The sequence below is a fragment of the Nelumbo nucifera genome, chromosome 1 (assembly GCF_055504915.1).
Source record: "Nelumbo nucifera cultivar China Antique chromosome 1, China Antique-T2T, whole genome shotgun sequence".
NCBI lineage: Eukaryota > Viridiplantae > Streptophyta > Magnoliopsida > Proteales > Nelumbonaceae > Nelumbo > Nelumbo nucifera.
The window spans coordinates 208,501,883-208,522,510 of record NC_142649.1 but is presented as its reverse complement, the minus strand read 5'-3'; the positions used below and the strand labels follow the sequence as shown (position 1 = coordinate 208,522,510).

The following is a 20,628-nucleotide window of genomic DNA, read 5'->3' as shown; positions in this document are numbered from 1 at the left end:
ACACTTGGTCTCGGGGAGCTTTATGCTCTTCGCAAGCCAGCCATTCCTCAGCTAGTTCTAATCTAATAGTCCGTCACCAGGGTGTGCGGAGTTCGGTGATTGCCCTCTGGCCTTGGGAGGTAGGAGCGTTCTTCTCCATTTTGGGCTGTAGCCATCAACAGTCAAGTCATCTTGATTGGTCGGCTATGCACTGTCAAGCTATGCATTATAGGCTCTGGTTGTTCAAGGGTCAGGCGAGTCGATGCGCGGGCATTCCAATCATTGTGAGTTCGGCTAAGTGACGTGCGTTGCATGGTGTATGCTATGTAGTGTGTGCCTCGCAGTTTGTGTGTATGATGTGTGCCCTATAGTGTGTGTATGTGTGTGTGCGCGCGGCGTGTGTTATGCAGTGTGTGTTGAACAACCACTTTGTAGAAAAAAGCTCTTTATTGATGTTGAATTATTGATAGTACATCCGGAGGTTCCCGGTATTCCAACTCCTCTGTATGGATCTGTCATCGAGGTCTTCCAGCCTAATAGGTACCGGGTCCAATCACTTTGATGACTCTATAGGATCCTTCCCAATTTGGTCTGAGCTTCCCTTCTCCTGGAGCGTGACTTTGCGAAGAACGAGATCACCGGTCTTGAACTCCCTTCTTCGGACTTTGGAGTCATAGTACTTTGCCATTCATTGCTATTGGGCTGCCATCTTGATGAATGCTCTGTGTTTCCTTTACCAAGTCGAGCTCTGTGTGGAGGTCTTCGTTACTCTGCTCCTCATTGTAGAATTCAGTCAGGAGAGTTGGTGAGCCTATTTCCATAGGTACCATGGCTTCAGCCCCATAGGTCAGGCTGAAGGGTCTCTCCAGTAATCATCCACGATGTAGTCCTGTATGCCCAGGGAATACTCGGCAACTCCTTAACCTACCTTCCCTTTGCCTGGTTAAGTTTGGTTTTCAAGCTGTACAGCAAGGTTCGATTAGTCACTTTGGTTTGCCCATTACTCTGAGGTTGGTGTACGGCTATAGTCTAGTGGTTGATCTTTAGGTCGGTGCAGAGTACTTTGAACTTTCAGTCAGTGAATTGTGTGTTGTTGTCAGTGATGAGAACCCAAGGGATACCAAAGCGGTAGACAATACCTTGCCAAAAGAAATTTCGAGCATTATGGGCGGTAATGCATGCAAGGGAAACCTCTTTTGCCCAACCGCGATAGCGAAGGGTCCGAGGATGTCCATTCCCCGCTGCGCGAAGGGCTATGGGCTGGTGATCGGCTTCAGAGGGACTGTAGATGGTGATGAAGATTGAAGTGTCTCTAACAGCGATCGCACTTTCGAACGAGATGGGTTGCATCCTGTTTCATGGTTGGCTAACAGTAACCTTGCTGGAGTGCCTTGTGAACCAAAGTTCGAGCACTGGGATGGTCTCCGCAGATACCTTCGTGTATCTCCCTGAGAACATAGTCAGCCTCGGAAGGGGGGAGACACCTCAGGTAGGGAATAGTATGTGACTGATGGTAGAGTTGTCCCTAGATAAGGCAATATCGAGCTGACCTGTGTGCAAGTTTCTTGGTTTATGCTCGGTCTTCTAGTAGTGTGTCATCCTGTAAGTACTGTACTATGGGGTCCATCCAGGACCGACCTTGCTGAACAAGGAAGGATGAGGAGAGCTATTAGTGCTATGCTGAGCTGGGCCAATGCGTCCATCCATACCATTGGGTCGAGCTTGGTCCGCGGCGAACTAGCCAACTTTGAGAGTGCATCGGCTCGGATGTTCTCAACTTGAGGGATCTGCTAAATAATGAAGTGATCGAGTTGTTGGATGAGCTCTTGCACCTTTTGTAAGTAGCTTTCCATGGTCGGAGTCCGTGTCTCGAACTGGTCGTAGATCTGATTGACTACTAGTTGGGAATCTTTGAAGGCTTTGATGTGCCGAGCACCGAGGTCTAGGGCAAGTCGAAGTCCGGCGATTAGAGCTTCGTACTCAACTTAGTGGTTGGAGGCCTTGAACTCGAACCTGAGATCATGCTCTAGCACTGTGTTATCTAGGCTAAAGAGGAGGAGGCCGGCCCCACTACCTTGCTTGTTGGATGAACCATCCACATGGAGAGTCCATATCTACGATGTTGGGGTCGGATCTTAAGTTGTGAAGGTGCACTCCGCTAAGAATCCGGCCAGGGCTTGGGCCTTGATGGTAGGCCAAGGTGCATATTCGATGTCGAATTCGCTTAGCTCCACACTCCACTTGACTAAGCGGCCAAATGCTTCCGGTCTCTATAGTACTTGCTTAAGAGGTTGGTCGGTGAGTACTCAAACATTGTGGGCTTGAAAGTATGGCCTAAGCTTTCTTGCTACGGTGACTAGGGCTAGGGCTACCTTCTCTAAGTTTGTGTACCGGGTATCCGTGTCGTTGAGTACCTTGCTGGTGTAGTAGATCGGCCTTTGTACCCGAACTTCCTCTTTAACCAATACCGAGCTGACCACCTCGTCTCCAACCGAGAGGTAGAGCAACAGCTTGTCCCCTAGGGCTTTTAGCTTTGTGGGGAGAGATGGTGGGCTTAGGTACCTCTTCAGTTCTTGGAAGGATTGTTCACATTCTTCGGTCCACTAGAAGTCTTTGATCTTTTTCAGGGCCTTGAAGAAGGGCAAGCACCAGCCCACGGGTTTGGACATGAACCTGCTAAGGGCGGATACTCTTCCGGTGAGGCGTTGCACTTCTTTATAGGTCCGAGGTGACTGCATATTGAGGATGGACTAGATCTTTTCTGGATTGGCTTCAATTCCTCGTTGTGTAACCATGAACCCCAGGAATTTTTCAGAGCCAACTCCAAAGGCACATTTGGTCAAATTCAGCTCCATCCTATATTTCCTGAGGGTGCCGAAGACTTTTCTTAGGTCGGCTAGGTGATGCTTGGCTTTCTTGCTCTTCACCAGCATGTCGTCGATGTATGCTTCAACATTACGGCCGAGTTGATCCTTAAATACCTCGTTCACCTGCCACTGATAAGTGGCGCCGACATTCTTGAGGCCGAAGGGCATTATGCCTTGTAACAATAAAGTCCGCGGTCTGTGATGAAGGCAGTCTTCTCCTAATTGTCGAGATGCATCTGGATCTGATTGTAGCCGGATAATGCATCCATAAAACTTAGGAGTTCATGCCCCGTTGTTGCGTCGACGAGCTGGTCGATCCTCAGCAGGGGAAGCTATCTTTGGGGCAGACTTTGTTCAAGTCAGTGAAGTCGATGCAAATTTTCCACTTTCCGTTAGCCTTCTTCACCATTACCACGTTGGCCAGCCAGTCCAAGTACTTTACTTCTCTGGTGAAGCCGAAATCGAGTAGCTTCTAGACTTCCTCGTTGATCACCTGCCACGGCAAAGCTCCTCTTCTTTTCCCCGATTGTTCGATAGCATGGGTCAGCGTTCAAGCGGTGGGTGATGACCTTGGGGTCGATCCCTGGAATATCCGCTACCAACCAAGCGAACACATCAGCATGGTCCCTCAGCAGTTATACTAGGTCTTCCCAAACACGATCATCTAGGAGAGATCCGACCTGGACTGTCTTCTCGGGGTCTTCCTTGGAGAGCAGAACTTGTATCAAATCTTCGATGGGCTGGCCATGCTATGTCTTCAGCTCTTCTCGTAGGTCTATGTTCTCTGTGGTTAACGTCTCTACAGTTTGTTGCTTTCCTCGACAAGACGTCAGGTAACATTGTCATGCCGCCCTCTAATCTCCACGTGCCACTCCCACTCTATATGGGGTCAGGAATTTCATGGCAATGTGGAATGTAGAGACAGAGGCCCGCAGGGCATTCAAGGTCGGTCGGCCAAGGGTGGCGTTGTAGGAAGAAAGACATTGGACAATGATGAAGTCCACCATTGCCGTGGAAGTAATCTCACCATCTCCAATCAACAGGGGCAAGGTGATCCTCCCCGTAGGCATGAGTGACTCCTCGGAGAAGCCCATCAGGGGAGTGTTGACTGGTGTGAAGCGATCTCTACCGATGTTGAGCTGATCAAAGGCTTCTTCAAATATGATGTCAACTGAGCTCCCTGTGTCTACTAGGATGTGCCGAACTTCATAGTTTGCTATCTCGGATATGATCACCAAGGTGTCGTTATGCGGGGTTTGGACGCCCCTGAGGTTGTCTTCGGTGAACGTGATCGAGTCCTGCCTTTTTTTCTGTTCTCTGTTGTTGATCTCGAGCAGTCGTGCATCTCTTTCGATTTGAGTTGCTCTCCCCTCCAAAGGCCATCCCTCTTGAGATCACTGCAATGACTCCGGCCGGGGGAGCTTGGCCTGGGGGTCTAGGGCGCAGTTCTTCTTTCGGCCTATCTTCTTTTATATCGATAATGCCCCAAGGTAGTTGTGCCGAATCAGGTCCTCGAGGGGGTGCTTCAAGTCGTGATAGTTGTCGGTGTCATGTCCGTGGTCTCGATGGAACTCGCAGTACTTGTCGCAGTTCCTCTTGTTGCTCTGAGTCTACATCTTCTCGGGCCACTTGACATATTTGTTATCATGGATTTGCATTAGGATTTCAGACCGCGGTGCAGTCAGCGGCGTGAAGTTCTTGAAGGTCAGAGGCGGTGCCCTAAGCCTCCAATCTGGTTGTCGGTCCTATCACTTGTTGTCCCGGTCTGCCCTCTCTACCTTATGCTCCTTGAGATCTCGTCTCTTCCTATCGGGTTGTTCCTCCTCGTCTCTTTTTTGTGCTTGTGCTTTTTCTGCGTTGATGTACTTTTGTGCATGGTTCATCAGCACGACTACGGTTTGAGGTGGATTCTTTAAGATGGAGAAGTTGAAGGGAGAGGAGCAGAGGCCGTGTTGGATGGCGATGAATGCCACTGATTGGTTCAAGGACTAGACTTGCAAAGCTTCGGTGGTGAACCTGGTGAGATACTCCCTGAGAGACTCTCTCTTCCTTTGCTGCACTTGCATGAGGCTCGCCAAAAATTTCTAGTGTTTTTTACTGGTTGTGAACTGGGCCAGAAACTGGTTCTCCAGTTGCTCTCAAGAAGAGATAAAGCGCGGAGGAAGGGAGGAGTACCATGTCGGGTCATGTAGCATCATCTGGGCTTTAAAGACTTCAAGATGATCGTTGGGGTCTCCATTCTCGTTGTACTTCTCAAACTGTAGTGCTCACCAACCGATCGGGAGGAGCTCGTCCACAATTTCTTGGGTGAAGGGCTGCTCCTTGGCGGGTTGGTTGTTTGGATCCATTGGTTGGATCATGGGAGGGGTCATGCTTTTTTGAGCCTGGTTGCTCTCCAACTCAGTCAACCTCTGTTAGAGTTCTCGGATCTCTGCGTCCCTGTCGTCTGGAACTGCAGTAGGCGTGGCTCTTCCCTTCTTGGGCTCTGCCAGGCAATCTTTGACTGAGCTGGACTCGGTGACAAAGACTGGTTGCTACATCCATTTGTCGAGCCTTTCCTTTGTTGGAATCCGAGCAAACTGATGAGTTCTGCTGCGGTTGTCATGTTCGCGTGACCAAGTTGATGAGCTCGATCTTCTTGAAGTTTGTTGCTTTTCTTGATCAAGTCGCACCCTGTCCTTGTCTGACCGGTGCATTTTGGGGTCCTCAGCCGTAGTATGCATTGGGGCAAGAAGGGGGACGGTTTGAGGAGGTGAATATGTGCAATGCAAAGTCTTGCACCTTGAGTGTCCTTGACCGTCCCAATCAGGACGGTCTGGGAATACAAATGAAAAGAATGCAAACTCTCGTTTAATTTTGTTTTGGGTTTTACTTTATTCTGCATCATGTCTTAATTTACTTCATTTATACTACAATCAAACAAAATAAGTTAAAATTTAAAACAAAAATAAATTATAATTTACACTATCATAGTTTTGGATCAGTGTAAATTTATTTACATTGCAACCAAACACATCGTACACTTGGTTTTGTCATCCAAGATGTTCCCAATATATTGCTGCGATTTGCTGTGTAGTTGGTGTGAGACGCGCTCTGGAGTCGAGCAAATCCGAAACTCTCCCTCCAGTCATCGCCTTTTCTTAGACAGTCCTAAAGAGTTATGATTTGGTGCAACATTGGTGTAGCATATCTTTGAAAGTCCTAAAGAGTTATGATTTAGTGTGGCTAGCTATAGCCTCCTTTGGATGATGTGCTTTTACATTACAAATTATAATTTACAAAGCGTCCCCACTTGGTGGTGGTGGACAGTTCTGATTGGCTTCATTATCCCGCATTCCCTCCACATGGAAAAAACATGACAAATTAAAAAAATTAAGGGAACCTGTTCTGACCGCCCTTTAGCCCCGACCGCTAGACCGTTCAACAGATGGACCGGGATCGACCCAAGCTCACGGTGATTTCACATTTGCCTCGCAAGCGCAACCAGTCAACCACAAGACAGTAGATGGTAGAAAGTAGAAAGTAGAAACTACGAAAGCGAAGCAGTTAAAACTTGAAACTCTCACATTCTCTCTCTCTCTCTCTCACAGTTTCTCTCTCACTGATTCGATTCGCTCCTTTTCAGAAATTCAGATTTTAGTTAGAGAGCCAAAACAGAAACCCCAAAAACAAAAACAAATGGCGGTTAACGAGTTTTCCCTCCCTTTTCAAAACCTTGACCATAAAATGGAAACTTCTCTTCTCCTCAATGCCAAAGCCCTACAACAAACCCACCACCACTTCTTCAACCCCACCAGCCACCACGATCTCTTCTAAGCTCTACCCATCTTCTTCTTCTTCATCTTCTTCCCCGCCTACTACTGCATCTCCATGGAGTCCGGGCCCTCAAAATCCCTAGATGACGGCCACCTTTTTTCCTCTCCTCCTACGGCCGAAACCCTAGATGATGTTGCATTGCCTTCTCCGCCTCCGCTTTCCCATCAAGAAACCCTAGATGATGTTACATTGCCTTCTTCGCCTCTGCGTCCTCAGGCGCAAACCCTAGATACTGATTCGTCGGTTCTTGTTAATGCTTCAGGTGATGCCTCACCATCTTCGCTTCCCAATTCTTTTGCGGACATCGGACCTTTGTCTCCCAAGAGGCCCTTTGCTTACTCTGACCCTTCTTACTCCCTATCTTCCTATGGAGAAGTTTCTATGATGGTGTGTTGTTTTTTCGTTTGTTGCATAATTTGCTTCCATCTTCTCAGTTTTCTTCCTAATTTGGGTAATCTTTTGTATGGTTTGTCCCTTCCAGGGTGCGGGTCTCGAAAATCTCGGGAACACTTGCTTTCTCAATGCAATTCTTCAATGTTTCACCCACACGGTCCCACTCGTGCAGGGTCTTCGTTCATGCAATCATGCAACTCCATGCGAGCGTAATTACTCTGCCTAATGTTATTCTCTGTTTATAGTTTGTTGTGATTTGGGGTATCTGACTGGAAAATTGGTGAAATTGCAGGCGGGAGTAAAGAGTTTTGTGTTTTATGTGCTCTCCGTGACCACGTTGAGCTCTCCTTGGCTTCATCTGGACGGATTATCTCGCCCTCAAAATTGGTGGACAATTTGAGCTGTATCCTTTTCTACTTATCTTTACGGTTTCCTGAGCTTGCATTTTCTCTTTATTCCCCATCGGGCTCTAATCCAGCTTTAGTTTGATATTCTTCATTTGGAGTATTAATAACATGACATTAACTTTGATCTTGTTATCATGCTGCTAGTTTTGAGTTTGAACCATCATTTAATTGTTGTTAATTTCATGCCATGCTGGATTGTTGTGTTTGCTAATAAATTTGTATATCTCCCTCTTTTGCAAACCCAATTTTATTTGAATAATTTTATATGATGTCATAATATGCCAAATTTTGTTAAAAAACCTTTCTATTCTGAGTTTGTGATTCTTGACCTGGAATCATCCAGATTTATCTTCCTCTTTCCGGAGATTTGAGCAGGAGGATGCCCATGAATTTCTACAATGCTTGCTGGATAGGCTTGACAGCTGCTGTTTGGATCCTACCTTGCAAAATCAAAATTTATCTTCGCAAGAGGTTACTTTTGTTAAGCAGATTTTTGGTGGTCGTCTAAAAAGTCAGGTATGAGTTGAAACGGGACACCCAGTCCTCCCCTTTATAGTAGCTTCTTGCCTCAATTTGGGGTTTTTGAGTTATTTACTTGCCTTAAAGCTTAGATGATAAATAACTTTATCCCCAAAAGTTAGGTCCATATCTAGTCTACCCCTCCCAAAGCTTCAGATATCAGGGACTAACATTGGGTAATGGTCCTTTACTTACCTTAGCGTTTAGATCATAAGTAGCTCTATTCCCACTTGTGGAATTTGTGTTTTTTTTTTGTCTAAAATTGAGTAATGCCTTTCCTTTGGATTGCCATTTTTATTATTTTTTTGTGAAAACTTCAGCTTCGATGTTGCAACTGTAGTCACCGTTCAGACACTTTTGAGCCCCTGATCGATCTAAGTTTGGAGATTGATGATGTAGATACACTACCAAATGCTTTGCAATCTTTTACAAAGGTTGAAAACATTGAAGATCCAGAGACAAGATTCACCTGTGAAAACTGCAAGCAGAAAGTATCAGTAGAGAAGCAGCTTACCCTGGACCAAGCCCCCTTAGTTGCGGCATTTCATTTGAAGAGATTTAAGAATGATGGTTCATATGTTGAGAAGATTGACAAGCATGTGGAGTACCCATTGGAACTGGACTTGCATCCCTACACTGGCTGTGATCAAAAGAATAATGTAAGTTTCTAGATGTCCAGCCACCCACTTCAATATTATTGAAATATTTTCAACATAATCTTGTATGAGAACGGTGAAACATAGACTATAGCAGTAGAAAGGGATGTGGATGGTTCTTAAACCCTACCATTTGATGGCTAGACCTGTTCATGGGCTCGGGCCGGGCTTTTACTCATCATTAATGGAAATACGCTAGGCCCGAGCCCGAGCTCGAGCCCGGCCTGACCAATGGCCCTCTAACTTGGGCCCGAGCCCGGCCCTAATAAAAAGCCCAAAGCCCGAGCCTGAAGCCCGACCTAATAAAAAAAATTACAATTTTCCCTATTCAAATTAGAATTAAAAATTCAGATGATTTTTTTTCTAATTTAAATGAACAATGGGCCTACAAGATGGTTTTTTTCCCTTTCTTTTACGTTTTAAAACACAGTTTTACATTCTTAAATCAAAAAATTTATTCAAATGGACATAATCACATAACCCATTTTAAGTCTAATTTTAGGTCGGGCTGGGCCGGGCTCGGGCCGGGCTATTTTGACAAAACCCGAGCCCGGCTCGAATTTATTTTGGGCCGGGCTTTTTGGCCTGAATTTAAGCCCGCGGGCCTATAAACATGTTCAAGCCCATCTGGGGGCCGGGCCGGCCCGTCGGGCCACCTGGCCCATGAACAGGTCTATTGATGGCCTAGTTGGATGATCATGTCCATCCTATCCTATCTATTGAACATCTCTGTTGGAAAATAAAAATCCAATTGGTGCATATCCTCTGCACATGGTTCATGTGTTATACTATTTGGCTTGTAGGCTGTAGAGAACTTTATACTAAATGGTACCTTTCATCCTCCTTTACTTTTTTTCCACTACATGGATAAATAAGCTTTTATGTTTATGCCATTTTTGACAGGTTAATTTAAAGTATGAATTATATGCAGTTGTAGTGCATATTGGATTTACACCTTGGTCTGGACATTATTACTGCTTCATTCGTTCCTCTCCACACACATGGCACAGGTTGGATGATTCAAAGGTAATAATTTCTAAGAGGGATGCTAATTATATTCTTGTGATTTGAGGACTCACAATTTGACAGAAAACATGGCTCTTGATGAAGCTGAATTTTAGGACTGGATTCATGTAACCAACTCCAAATAATCGGGGTTAAGGCTTAGTTGTTCTATTGTATGCTAATTGTATCCTCCTGAGTATGATTAGAATCTACTTTCGCCATTGTTTTTTTTTTGCACATTTCAATGTCAAGGGCGGTGTCTTTTCATATTGGTGTTTGGTAATTAAAAGTCTGTAAAGGCAATGGTGAGAATGCATCTCTAATTTTACTTGCTAGGGTAGGATTAGCATTTTTCTATTTATAACTTAGTAAAGAGGAATTGAGGCTCAGTTTGGAAAGAGTACCAATGCAAATATGTATAGTACAAATACATGCAAAGTAATACAAAATACAAGGTTTGGCACTTTACATATTTGTATTTGTACTCCTTCCAAACTGAGCCTAAGATCTTTTTTAAATGTGCATGATGTACTAGGATTTTAGAACCCTGTGAGTAAGACTCACTGGAAGTACTAATTTGGGGTACTGAATAACTATATCAATATACTAATAGATTTAGTTGAGATTTTATTATGTCATATCTTTTTCCTGAAACTGATTTTGAAAAAGTCTTCTGTGTTTTGTAGGTGATGAGAGTTACACAGGAGTTTGTCCTTGCTCAAGAGGCCTACATTCTATTCTATGCAAGGCATGGTTCACCCTGGTTTTCAAGTTTAATGGAAACACTGAAACCATGCATGAATACAAACAGTCCCTCTACTTCCCCGAAGTCTGTTCTAGATGTAGAGAGGGTGTGTATTCCACTTCCTCTCAAGGAAAATAGTTGTAGAGAGGCAAATGGAGCTAGAGATGATGTGGGTAAAGTTTCTAATACTCTTCCTCCTGGAGCAAGTAGCTTCACTGTGTTTGATGCAGCTAATGATGATGAGGAAAGAACATCTTATCCATGTCAAGACCATAATTGCTGTAGCAAGCCTGAGGAAAGCAGAAATAATGTTGGTGTCTGTCCTCAAACGCCACCTCCTAGATCTCCTAGCCCTGATATATACTCAGATGGTCCTTCAGGTTGAGATATCCATCCATGCCTTGATATTTTTTTATACTTCTACTTACAATTGCATATTGGTAAGGCAAAAAAAAATAACAATAACAAATTGAAGGTGTCGTTTTTTTTTTGGCAGAAAAGAGCTACAGTATTCCACGTGCCCATCTGAGATCAGAGGAAAGGCTACCTTGTACAAGGCCTGGGAACAATGCTCTGGAGGAGTTTAAGAAGAAGCAGCTAGTTAAACTGACCAAAACAATGCCTAGTTCACGGAGAAATGGATTAATGGCTGCTTTACAGACATCCCGCAGTGATGGTTCTTTGGACAGGAAAAGGAGACGGACAGTGTCACGTTGGGAAGATCACCGAGATAGGGATGCCAATAGGACTACTTATAGGAAGCTCAGCCCCCAATCTATCACGCGTGCTGTTACAGCTGGGGATTTTCGCTAGACAACATATCCAAGTAAAGGTCGATAATTCAGTTTCTCAACTAACCCAAGATGCCTAGTGAAAGGCTGTTATATCTGCTGCAGGTTCTGTTTTTGTTTTCCCTCCATGGGTTGTAGAAATTGTGGGTAGTTATTTTTGCATCTGTATAGTGTTGTCCCTGTTGCCGTCTGTGCATGTCTCCAATTTTTAAGATTATGCGCAGTTACAAAATACCTGCCCTTTCCAAAACTGATGTTACATCATAATGGGTTTTTGGTTGGTTAAAGTCAGATTCTGAGACCAGGATATGATAGCTCTATTTTGGACAATTTTGAGTTATTCAAATTATGTGAGAAAATGGTAGTCAGTATTTGCAGTCCACAGTTCTGATGGTGCATCGCAAATTTGCATTGTCATGTCAAGGCTCAACGGTGAGACTGGCTAATCGACGAGAAGAAATCCTTCTGGACTGATAGGTCTGGTCTCTTTCGGGTTGGGTAGATTGGATTCGACATCAGCACTCCGCACACAAGTGGTCACACTTCGATGGATTAATAGTTAAAACATTATTGTTCTTTTGATTTTTTCTTCCTTTTTTTTATGTATCTATGATGAATTTTGAAAACAAGCCAAAAACTTGAATAATCTGCAATTTGCATTATATCTTACAAAAGGTAAAAAAATAACAAACTGGCAAGAATGAAGGAGAAGCATTACAAGTAACAATCAAAAGATATTGTTAAATAATGAAAAAATGAAAATGATACGGGCCGATACGTATTGGCTGATATGGGCTGATACATGTTGATATTTTGAACCTTGAATGGGATAATTTAAGTGCTCCAAAATTTTTCAAAGGCAGTTATGTTTAGTGCCTGACTTGGGTGGTTGGATTGTTGATTTGTTCAACTTGGTGATTGAGTTATGGGTTGCACACTAAATGTGTATGCAAGCTTTTAGAGCCCATAACTTTGCACTTTGATTTTTGATTATGATAGTATTTTTTTTAATCTTAGATAACCTTTTGAGATCTGTGTTGAGTTCACATCTGTGCCTGACCATGCCCCACAGCACATCTCCACCTTGTATTGGGAACATCTCCCATTGATGTCTCATCATCTCCTGTTATCGGGAAATGTTCTCAATACAAGGTGAAGATGTGCTGTGGGGCATTGTGGGGCGCAGATATAAACTCCTGTGCCACTATTTTTGTGAAAAAGACAGAGAGAGCTCTAACATGACCTTGGTTGATCCATTCAACCCAGACAGTTGAACTGGTGACCCACGACTCAGGCAAAAATGGTTCAACATCTGGGCCAGTTTTTAAAACATTGCTATGTTGATCACATTTGCAAATTTGCTGCATTACCCTATGAATTTTGGGCCGTTTCCGTTGTGTGCAATCTCATTATCTAGTTTAGGGCAAATCTACAAGAACAAAGTTCTGATCTAATTCCTGTCTCCCCTGTGCAAAGTGAAAATGCACACTGGAATATTTTGATAATATTTGATAAAAGAACACCATATACCCATTTTTGTTCGACATCCACCACAGACAATATAGGAATTGTTCAGTGACCCTTACGCTCAATTCTAAAATACAGAATCAAATTACCAGTGTTGTGGCTGCGAAGTCTAAACTCTAAAGCATTGTAATAATGTCAAGAAATTTGTATTAACTTGGTCCATATAACAGACAAGACCGTCTCAAAAACGTCTTACTGGTCTATCCTAAATAAGGTAATACATGTCTTGTGCCAGACTAAGATCGTCCAAAGATGCAAACTGTAAGAGATTGCACTTCCCCATTTTAAATACAAACTAGTAACATATAAGAGCGGAAATGTTTCTGCAGTTCACTTAAAACACTGCTCTCTGACCACAAGAAAAGCCAATAACAACCCAGGAGGCAGCAAAATTTAAATCTTATTTTTCTCTCTGAAAGAATTTGCAGTTTACTCTTTTAACATTCACTACATTCTGATACTTGTAATAAGTTCTTCGGACATTCCTGAACATGCACACACCAGTATCCTAATGGTGATGATGATGATGATGGCAATAACAAGTCATTCATCAGAGGATTCTATCCTGAAGATCTGATATAAAACTAGAAGCCATAGAAGTGAGCTTCTTCCCTGTCTCTCCTGCAATATTCTTAAGGGAAGATATGTCTTGTGATGCCTGGGAAGAAAAGGAAAATATTAAGCCAAAACAAGCATAGTTTTAAAACCCAAGTAACTTGATTATTCCACCAAAAAAAAGTAACTTGATTAAGAAAATAAATAAATAACATTGTAATTTTCTTGAACATTAAGAACATTCTCATCATCACAGTGAATCTGATTTGGAGAGCAAAACCTCCAGTTCATCAACAGCAAGCAGACATGAGGGAGCAACAGTTACCTGGAAAGAGAGCTTGTTGATGAGGTCAGCTGCTATTAGGTCAAGTTGAGAATCATCTACTTTGTTACCGAAGAGATCAGTACTAGAGATAGCTGTTGAGCTCTACAAAAGTGATGCATGATTACAGTCAGACATCCTTGAGAAAATGTCAACCAATTTAACCAATCTCCACCAAAATATATCATACGAGATTCTAAAGAGAAGAATAGTCTGTAACAAATATTATATTCATGGTTACAGTCAACAAGTTGCTTCTTCCAACAAGAAATTACATATCAGAGAATACACATACCGAAAACTTCTGCAATGAGACTTGAGCTTCCATTTCGCTTGCTTTGTTTTGATCCCCAAAAAATTGGGCTGATGAAATAGACTTGGCATTTGAGAACTTTTTCCTTGCTTCATCAGTTTCTTCAATCTAATGACCACGAGATGTAAGTACAGGACCTAAATACTGAACAAGAAAATGAATAAAACTAACCAAAACAAAATCAAGATGATTAGGCACAGTGAACTCTATAGAACCAATTCAGGCTTGGCTCATTTACAGCTTGTTCATGGATATCAGTCATTCAGTCTGCAAAGATTTCGAGGAGGTGACTTGTTCGTTTTTTTTAGTCCACTGTAATATACACCATGGGTAGATAAGATCATGATAGTTATATTTTCTACACCTTTAACCCCATAAATAGCTCCTGCTCATACTTTTTTCCGTTAACACAAGTAAACTTTTTTATTAGATACGTGATCACTTACTATCTGAATAAATAAACAGAATAATATGTCAGTGTATTTGTGCAATAAAGATATACTCTTCTGAGGTAGACTGTATCATGACTAATCATGAAATAAATCAATTCTTAACCATATGAAATGCTTTCTAGATCTCAGTTCTTCCTTCACCCCACCCCTTCTCTACTTTTATAGTTGATTGTTTTTTTACCAGTACTTTTTTGGTTGATTGGTAAAAAGAAAATTAAAACTAAAGAAAAGGAGAATAAAGGAAAAACCCCACCCCACATCAACTCAAGATAAGCTCAGATTGAAGGATAATTAAAAAGAGGGCAATATAGAAGCAAAAAAGCAGACCACCAAGCAGCAACTATCAATCATTCAAAGCAATCACCATTCATCAGTGCACAGCAAAACTAAGATGGATAAAATCAAAATAACAAAGTCATGTGATCTCAACTTTGAGGTATTCCTTAATCATCAGTAAAATCCAGACCAGACCAATAGAATTGGCAACCAGCCAACAACCACAAAAGAAAAAATCAATTCAATATCACAATTTCTCAATCTTCTGTGATGGCATGCACCCACCAAAACCTCTAAGGAAATAATATTGCCTTTGATCCCTATTACCTCTTCCCCTTCCTCTACCATGGTGAAAAAACTTATTACCATAACTTATGCAGTGAAATTGATCAATCTTCATCAAGGAGAGGATCATCATAGACAAATGTTCATCAAGGAGCAAGTTGACCCACCTTGCTCCTTAACGAACATGACCTTCAATTTCTGATTTAATCTCCATGTAATGGTCAATTGTTGCTTCCAAAATGTTATTAATAGCCTCGATAATAAAAAAAAAAGTTGTTATTAATAGCCTCTCACTACCATCTGTGTAAAGAAAAAGTGTGATGACAAGAACTGATCAAATACCACTATCCTTCCCTAGTAGGTCAGATAGTTTATACTTCATAGATCCTGAATGTAAGATTTATACCTGGGCATCTTCACTGTAAGCAGAGTTAATTGCAATAATCACCAGGATCAATACAAGTGCATTCTCAGCTTTTCAAATCCATGAAAAGAATTCTCCATTTTAGGGCTCTGCTGTGGCCCTATCTACAAGCATCGGTGTTATCTCCAAACTCCAAAGTTAACAATCCATAGTCCTGCAACCTTGACCAGCATAGGTGCATCCATGCATAATCAAAATTCAAAATGTTGGTCTGTTCACACAAGGAATAATACTAGCTACTGGATCCCTGGATTGGACTTATCCATAAGATACCATGAAGATTTGTATCATATTCATTAAAATTGCTTCACCCCCATTCATCAACTGCTCCTTGACCAGCATCTTTTCTGAATAATGTCAACTAGAGCTGGTCTTTTCTTGTTTTTCCTGTTTGAAGGGTTTACATGGTTCTGGAATAAACAGATTGACTGGATTTAACAGTCAATCTGTCACCTAGCCTTGCCGTGGTTGCCTTGAAAACCATGTTCACAATGAAAAGAGTGGAACAGAATTTACACTCCCTGCTCCCCTCCCCCTTTTCCTGTCCATTTCTTTACTTGTTTTCCTTGCTGAAAGTATTCTTTGCTACATATTTATGCTACTGTTTACCTTTTGTCTCCAATAAAATTTTTCTAATTATTCTAGTTGCTGTCCAGAAATTTCAGTATTTAAGTTATCAAATTGCAGCAACAACCATCCAACCCCTTTACCTTTCATCTGTTTAGATATGAACCTTATTTTCCTACTACTCAACCCACCACAGGTTGATTTCAAGAGATCTCATACATATGCAGCATCACCTACAAATACATATATTACCACTGAGAATCTATAAAATTTGTCTAGATGTAGAATTCTGAATAATTAACAATCTTAAGTACCAAGCTTAATCTAGTACATTATATTTTGTAATACTCATTTTAAAATTACTCCCTATTTTTGAAAAAACCTTAAGGACATTTCAAGTTTGTATTCCATCCAAGCAAAGATGTCATACTCTGGAACTTATCAATATAAATTGATTTAGTTGTTCCCTTCTGTTCCTCTGTGGTAAGCTTACAAGGCCTCCTATAAAATGGTTAAAAGGTCAAAAATAATTCACAACTTATTGCCTTGAAACAAAAATCAGGTTCAAGAATCAGAAACATGCAGGCATAACCAATAAATCCATGATATTAAATAATATACAGTGCACAAGCAAAGGGACTTGAATAAGAACCTAAATTCAGTAAGTCAATATTTTTATCTTCAATATACATGCACAAAACTCAAAATTTCCTAGTGACAAGAGTAGGTTATCTCAAACTTGTAAGAGAAATCATTATTTAAGTTGGAATTATCATCACTTGAGGGTGTCATTTAGTTATATTTGTATAAGTTAAAATTATAATTTCTCAGTTATAGTTTCTCATTTACGTAAAAGCACAAATATAGCGAAAGAAACCTTTAAAACTTGCCTGGACTTTTGAAAAGCTGGAGATTCCTTTCTTCTGAAATCTGCTATCCATTCCATACTCAGCAAAAAAAGTTGATGTCTTGGGAAGGGCAACATGACTAATCACTTGTGTGCTTCCAGAACTGTCATCAGCTGATTGGACATTCTCTACATACTCAAAGCGAGAAGGAAAAGATGATGAAGATACACTGGTAGCACTAGGAGAGGTAGCAACTGCAGGAGTGGGTTCTTCAGGCTTTTGCTCATAGAGACTTTCACTTGGCTGTATTTAAGAATGTGTTCTTTTCTTATACATGATGTGAAATAAACAAACCATCAACTTACATTTCAAGAATTGAAATTTATTCATATGGGTAAAGACATGAAGGCACCTTTGTAGTAAGCTTTCGGACCCCCAAGCCTCCAGTCTTTCCAGTCTTCTTTGCACCAAGGGGCTTCTTAATTGTTGTGGTAACAACTGTACTAGTAGGAACTTTGGGTGCTGCAGTCGCCTCAGGAGGTTCATGCTTTTCACAAGAATTTCCTTTTGGGGCTTCAACAACCTTGGCATCAGGCAGTCCGTTAGATGCAGGAGCTGACTGAGAAGCAACAGGAGATGATGGCAAACCAGCTTCCTCAGCCATGCTTTTAGCAACTTCTTTTGAAAGTAGTTGTCTGTATAGATCTGCAGCTCTTGAAGTATACTTAGCCTCAATTTTGCCTCCATCAGTCCAACCATGCTGCTTAAAGAACACTTGTGCACGGTTGTTCCCTCCAAAACTCATCATCTTTAACTGCTCTGGAGTCCATGAATCAAGATTTGTTGACCTAGAGTGAAATGAAACAATTTCCTTAACCCAGCATTACTTGAAGAGAAACCCCTGGAGAAATCATTTACTGCTGCAATACATGCAAATACTAGTGGAGATTGGTTGATGAAAGAAATACTGAAATTTACACTGGTACCTTAAGAGTTAAGAACCAAGCAGATTAGAAAGCAGCATCGAAGTGTGGACCAACCAATGCAAAATGAGCCGAAGTATACAAAAAGGTCCTAGAGTTTTTTTTTGGGATAAATAACAGTCACTTATTTCATCATTGTATAAAAATGATTACAATATTTTCATATGAGCCCCATGAAGGAGGTTAGCCTTCTCAGGCATACAATTACTATTCCCCTAGAGTTTTTTTTTTTTTTTTAAAGAGTCAAAAGGAAAATTTTATTAAAAGGAAAAAGAAATACAGCAGGAAGATGATAAGATATCATCCGAAAGGAGAGAACAATTAAATGACCCAACAAACAAATGACCGGACCCCTTTAACAACACCTGAAAAAACAAACATGCAACTTACATACCACAGACTCAAAAACTAAACCAGACTCGAGCTAAAAACCTGGCGGAGAGGCTCAATCTTCATCCACAATTTCATCCTCCTGATCTGAAAATTCCTCGTCCCAAACTTTGCCTCCTTTCACCAGAGCTTTCTTCCTTAACTTCTCTTCCCTTTTCTCCTTTCAAACTCCTCAAAGGCCCTTCTAGCAAACTCTTCACCACCCAAAAAACAGAGACCCAAACTTTTTCTGATCGTCACCTCTCTGTCTACTAATTGCTGGAGAGCCACATCACTTGAAGCAATACCCTTAAACTCATTACTTTGCACCTTCATGCTTGTACCAGAGTTACTTGATCCCAGTACATTTGATCTCTTTGCTTTGCCAAACTGTCTGCCAAACCACTGGCAGCATGTGGTACCTATTTCATGTTTGAACTCAGCTTATCTATTAGTCCTTGTATTTCTCTTAGGACATATCTTCATTTCCAAGATGCATCCTTATTGTCGATTGCCCACCCTGCATTTCCAAGGTCCTGGATATTGTTGATGAAAAAAGTTCTGGCCATTTACAAAACCTACCAAAGAAAAGAGTAAATGTTCTCTTTTTTTTTTTTCAACTCCCTAGAAGAGAGAGGAAAATGATTGAGTTGTTCCACTGATTAGGGGAAAAGAAAAAAATGATTGTGGGGTTTCTAGAAGAAAGGTGAGAATAATGTTTTTCTGAATCTTCCTTTTACATATTTGATTGATTTGTATCTTTCATTTGTATTTTGGCTTGTAGGTAAGGTTGCCAAACACTGAAGCTGTAATTTTGTTTTTCTTTCTTTTTTTTTTTTAGTCAATAGAACATAAGGAGAGTTATTTCTTCACAAAATCACATTTTATCTTGTTTGGTTGCTCAGGCAATTAATTGGAATAAGACGACGAAAAATTACTTTCATTCAAGGTATTTATAACATGTATCTACTCCATTACTTTGTATTGAAACTATGTGAATATAGGAATACCATGCATTTACCATTTTATTACATTTAATTGATCTCTCATTATCGACAAAAGAATACACTTATTTCTGAACTTTTGCTTTCTTTCCCTTCCATTTACTCGTCCCAACATCCTCATCCTGGCTAGACTCTTTCTACATTTGCTCTTCTATTTATGGTCCAAACAATTTTCCCCATATGGGATATCAGAACTTATGGAAAACCCATAACTTTTCCCTTCAATTTGATTACAACACTTCAAACGCATCTCCTCTTAATTTATCCCACCATGATCAAAAGGTAAATATCTTTTAAAAATCTTCCCCTGTAGCAAATTATACCTATCAGAAGAAAAATTAGGGCATCTATACATCTTGGCGAACCTTTGGGACCTCCAAGTTAAAAGAAAATAAAGAAGAAAAAAGAACCTTATCGTAAGAGTAACCCAATAACTAATCCACGTCCCCCTTTTGCCTAAAGAAAATGTCTTCCAAACTATTGATCTGGTTCAATACTCTATATGTAAAAGATGTGCTGAAAATAAATTCCCAATTCATGATCAAGAAAAAAGGAAACAAATTTCCAATTCATGCAACTAGTGCCAGGTGATTCGAACACATTCAACTCATGTACCATCCCGTGAACAGCATTCCTCGACCAAATCAACCAAAAAATTATGAAAAACCCTAAAACTTTTTCCGAATTCAAAAGGCCCTAACTTCTCAAGTGAGTTACCTCACAAAGCTGATGTGAACACCGAGGCTACGATGAACCGCGGAGCAATCGATGCAGAGAAAGATCCCATACGTAACAGACGCCCAGGTCGGATTCTTCGCATTACAATCGAAACACATCTTCACAACAAAACGGAATTAAATCATTAGTAAGATCTAATCAGATAGCGTTCAGATCTAAGGCCCCCTAACTGGATCTCGAGAACACCAACCAATTTCAACCAAAAGAAAAATGGAGAAAGTTAAAGTTCAGAAACAGACCTTATTCTCCGACTTGGCCTTCAGCTTTCTGAAAACAGCGTTTTTGGCGGTATAGTTATCAGAAGCCATTATAAACAAAAGCTCAGAGACACAGATAGTGATAGATGTTTTCCAAGAGGAGGATGACAAGTTTTCGAACCAGAACACCTCCTCAGGGAAAACGAAGAAGAATCTACGTGAAACCGTGATTCGCTGGGCTTTTTTCACATTACAGTAGAAAACTAACTGAAAAACCTATATTTATTTATGGGGAAATTCCACAATAGTACCTGTAATTTGGGTCTAGTGTCACTTTGTTTATAGAATTTTAAAATGAGATAATTTAGTATTCGAACCTAAATGTGTCAATCCAGTACCACTACTTGTTGATCAGCCCTTAAGTGTCGTTTGAAAAAGATATAAATGCCCTTGAATGTCATCTAATTTTTTTATCAATCATCCAAACAGTGAAAAAATTAATAGTCTCAAATCATTGTCTTTTTTGTTTAAAAAAGTTGGGGTGACCAAAATGCCCATTGATACATGACCTCAATTTTCTTGAATAAAAG

The 20,628-nt window shown here is 41.0% G+C and overlaps 2 protein-coding genes across 4 annotated transcripts; one reads left to right on the top strand and one right to left on the bottom strand.

Annotated features, from left to right (window-relative positions):
- Positions 1 to 6,495: 6,495 nt before the first annotated feature.
- LOC104610345 (ubiquitin carboxyl-terminal hydrolase 21) lies at positions 6,496 to 11,560 on the top strand. The gene is made up of 8 exons (XM_010276905.3): positions 6,496 to 7,049; positions 7,144 to 7,264; positions 7,348 to 7,458; positions 7,806 to 7,978; positions 8,302 to 8,640; positions 9,541 to 9,663; positions 10,329 to 10,767; positions 10,884 to 11,560. The coding sequence occupies exons 1-8, from the start codon at positions 6,717 to 6,719 to the stop codon at positions 11,198 to 11,200; spliced, it is 1,956 nt and encodes a 651-aa protein (XP_010275207.2). The 5' UTR covers positions 6,496 to 6,716; the 3' UTR covers positions 11,201 to 11,560.
- Positions 11,561 to 12,832: 1,272 nt separating this feature from the next.
- On the bottom strand, positions 12,833 to 20,353 carry LOC104610346 (putative ADP-ribosylation factor GTPase-activating protein AGD8). 3 transcript variants are annotated; one of them, XM_010276907.3, is made up of 7 exons: positions 20,081 to 20,353; positions 19,821 to 19,939; positions 17,160 to 17,595; positions 16,790 to 17,050; positions 13,878 to 14,003; positions 13,586 to 13,687; positions 12,833 to 13,363 (listed from the first exon to the last, which is right to left on the bottom strand). In XM_010276907.3, the coding sequence occupies exons 1-7, from the start codon at positions 20,147 to 20,149 to the stop codon at positions 13,256 to 13,258; spliced, it is 1,221 nt and encodes a 406-aa protein (XP_010275209.1). In that variant the 5' UTR covers positions 20,150 to 20,353; the 3' UTR covers positions 12,833 to 13,255. The 3 variants fall into 3 exon arrangements, with proteins under 3 accessions (XP_010275209.1, XP_088752152.1, XP_088752153.1); XM_088896026.1 differs by having other exon boundaries at positions 17,160 to 17,667; positions 20,081 to 20,271; XM_088896027.1 differs by having other exon boundaries at positions 17,160 to 17,664; positions 20,081 to 20,121.
- Between the last annotated feature and the right edge of the window lie 275 nt (positions 20,354 to 20,628).

What these genes read in the sequence shown, in the direction of transcription:
- LOC104610346 (XM_010276907.3), bottom strand. Translation starts at nt 20,149, where the DNA reads ATGGCTTCTGATAACTATACCGCCAAAAACGCTGTTTTCAGAAAGCTG. An exon ending in AGGCCAAGTCGGAGAATAAG is followed by an intron (nt 19,940 to 20,080) that starts GTCTGTTTCTGA and finishes TTTGTTGTGAAG; the next exon opens with ATGTGTTTCGATTGTAATGC. An exon ending in GTTCACATCAGCTTTGTGAG is followed by an intron (nt 17,596 to 19,820) that starts GTAACTCACTTG and finishes ATTTCACTCTAG; the next exon opens with GTCAACAAATCTTGATTCAT.
- LOC104610345 (XM_010276905.3), top strand. Translation starts at nt 6,717, where the DNA reads ATGGAGTCCGGGCCCTCAAAATCCCTAGATGACGGCCACCTTTTTTCC. An exon ending in GCTGTGATCAAAAGAATAAT is followed by an intron (nt 8,641 to 9,540) that starts GTAAGTTTCTAG and finishes CATTTTTGACAG; the next exon opens with GTTAATTTAAAGTATGAATT. An exon ending in ATACTCAGATGGTCCTTCAG is followed by an intron (nt 10,768 to 10,883) that starts GTTGAGATATCC and finishes TTTTTTTGGCAG; the next exon opens with AAAAGAGCTACAGTATTCCA.